Genomic DNA, 2,500 nt, shown 5'->3' with positions numbered 1-2,500 from the left:
CACACATACTGATTGATGATGCTATCACAGTAGAGAAAGAATCAGCACTGTGTGCCTAACTCTCCTACGGTTATATGAGGAGAGATGACTATATTACCATCGATTTACCCACACTCAGTGTACTCCCTATCAGTGATTTTTCTGCCCTCTGAGGACAGAGTGTGTGTGTGTGTGTGTCTGTGTCTGTGTGTGTGTGTGTGTGTGTGTGTGTGTGTGTGTGTGTGTGTGTGTGTGTGTGTGTGTGTGTGTGTGTGTGTGTGTGTGTCTGTGTGTCTGTGTATATGTGTCTGTGTGTGTGTGTGTGTGTGTGTGTGTGTGTGTGTGTGTGTGTGTGTGTGCGTGTCTCTGTGTGTGTGTGTGTGTGTGTGTGTGTGTGTGTGTGTCTGTCTGTGTGTCTGTGTGTGTGTGTGTGTGTGTGTGTGTGTGTGTGTGTGTGTGTGTGTGTGTACGCACGTCTTTGCCTGCATGCATTCATGCGTGGATGATTATTTCTGGTCTATAGGGAAAATGCTATAGTTTGTAAGATTGATGACAGTGCTTTAGACAATCGGGCTATTGTGATGAGTAGCTGGTATTGGAATAGATTATGTTCATCGATTAAGTTTACAAATGGCTGCTTATTTAATATATGTGACTGTTTAAAATTGGTGGGAGAGGGATGGAGAGAGAAAGAACATTTTGCAGTGCATTGCACATTTGTTTGTCTGTGTGTGTGTGTGTGTGTGTGTGTGTGTGTGTGTGTGCGTGCGTGCGTGCGTGTGTGCGTGTGTGTGTTTGTAATGTTTCTGTCTCTGTTGTGTCTCTAGTCAGTTGGATAAGAACCACATTGGCTGCATCGAGGACGGAGCCTTCAGAGCACTGAGGGGCCTGGAAGTACTGTAAGACACACACACACACTGTGCACAGTGGGGGGTAAACAATGGTAGAGAGGATGAGTGTGTGTGAAATATTATCCGGGCGGGTTAGAGGGGTGTGATTCCTTGCTTGTTTCCGTGCTAATGCTTGACAATAGGGTTGGTCTGATACACAAACTCTTACACAGACACACAGAATAACACACACACTCACACACACCACACACACAGAGACACACACAGACACACACACACTACCTCATTATTTATTCACCCCTTCTTGATTTATTAAGCAAAAAGCACTTTTTGAAATTAAGACAGTACACTTCTAATAACCATTACTAACTAATATAACCAGGCGCCAACTTTATTCATCCAGTCAGTCATTGGTCCCTGCAGGCACGGACGGACCTATTGGTTCATTAATATCATGGTCCATTAATTCATGGTGCCTGGGGGCTGACAGTAGGGGTGTGTATGGTGGGGAGCAGGTTTGGATTGTGGGCTGTGGAAATAGTGTGAGTTCTTTTTTAATAGGATGGAGGGGATGTTACAATAGTCGGGTAGAGGTAGGAGATTGTGGGGTTATTAGGCTGATTGAAATGACCTCCTCTGCTCTGCACCTGATGCCCACTATCGGGGGTGGGGATGGGAGGAGATTGGTCTGTGTGTGTGTGTGCACATAAATAATGTGTTTGTGGGAGGTGAGAGGGCATGAATATGTGAAGGTGTCCCATCTGTGTGGGAAGAGGTGTTATATTCCCAATGGAATAGAGAGAGAAACGGGGTGGGGGAGGAGGAAGAGAGAAGAGAGAAGGGTTGAGGAGGAATTAAGTCAGAGGTAAGGGGAGAAAGTGGTGATGGGGGAAAATGTATTCAGTTACATATTGGGATATTATTTTTGACAAAATATCATATCGTATCATTTTGACAATATTATTTTTTGCTCTAGTTGGCTGTCCCTGCACCAAAACTCCAGTATTTTCCCTTCATGGATTGTTCTCCATCTTCTTTTTAAATAGGGAGCCAATTTATTTTCAGAACTTTTATTTCTATGACTTTCCAACTCATGTTCTCATGTCTCTCTCTGTCCCTCTGAAGCAGACATATGGTGAGCAGCATGTTTGGAACGTCGAATTGCAATAAAATCACAGAATTGAATCGCAATACATATCGTATCGTGATAATATCGTATCGTGAGGTCCACGGCAATACATATCGTATCGTGATAATATCGTATCGTAAGGTCCACGGCAATATATATCGTATCGTGATAATATCGTATCGTGAGGTCCACGGCAATACACATCGTGTTGTGATAATATCGTATCGTGAGGTCCACGGCAATACATATCGTATCGTGATAATATCGTATCGTGAGGTCCACGGCAATATATATCGTATCGTGATAATATCGTATCGTGAGGTCCACAGCAATACATATCGTACCGTGATAATATCGTATCGGGAGGTCCACGGCAATACATATCATAACGTGATAATATCGTATCGTGAGGTCCACGGGAATACATATCGTATCGTGATTATATCGTATCGTGAGGTCCGCGGCAATATATATCGTATCGTGATAATATCGTATCGTGAGGTCCACGGGAATACATATCGTATTGTGATAATATTGTATC

General features: G+C 43.5%; 1 protein-coding gene across 9 annotated transcripts in view; it reads left to right on the top strand.

Moving 5' to 3' along the window:
* LOC139381733 (slit homolog 1 protein-like) overlaps window positions 1–2,500 on the top strand; it is a 175,368-nt gene that overhangs the window by 79,417 nt on the left and 93,451 nt on the right. For all 9 annotated transcript variants that reach the window (XM_071125470.1, XM_071125469.1, XM_071125464.1 and 6 more), the window contains exon 6: window positions 807–878. In XM_071125470.1, the coding sequence (XP_070981571.1) occupies window positions 807–878 (72 nt within the window). The remainder of the gene's footprint in view (window positions 1–806; window positions 879–2,500) is intronic.

The sequence above is a fragment of the Oncorhynchus clarkii genome, chromosome 23, assembly GCF_045791955.1.
Source record: "Oncorhynchus clarkii lewisi isolate Uvic-CL-2024 chromosome 23, UVic_Ocla_1.0, whole genome shotgun sequence".
In the NCBI taxonomy this organism is placed as follows: domain Eukaryota; kingdom Metazoa; phylum Chordata; class Actinopteri; order Salmoniformes; family Salmonidae; genus Oncorhynchus; species Oncorhynchus clarkii.
Note: the sequence above shows the minus strand (reverse complement) of the source record. Positions and strands in the feature narration are given on the sequence as shown.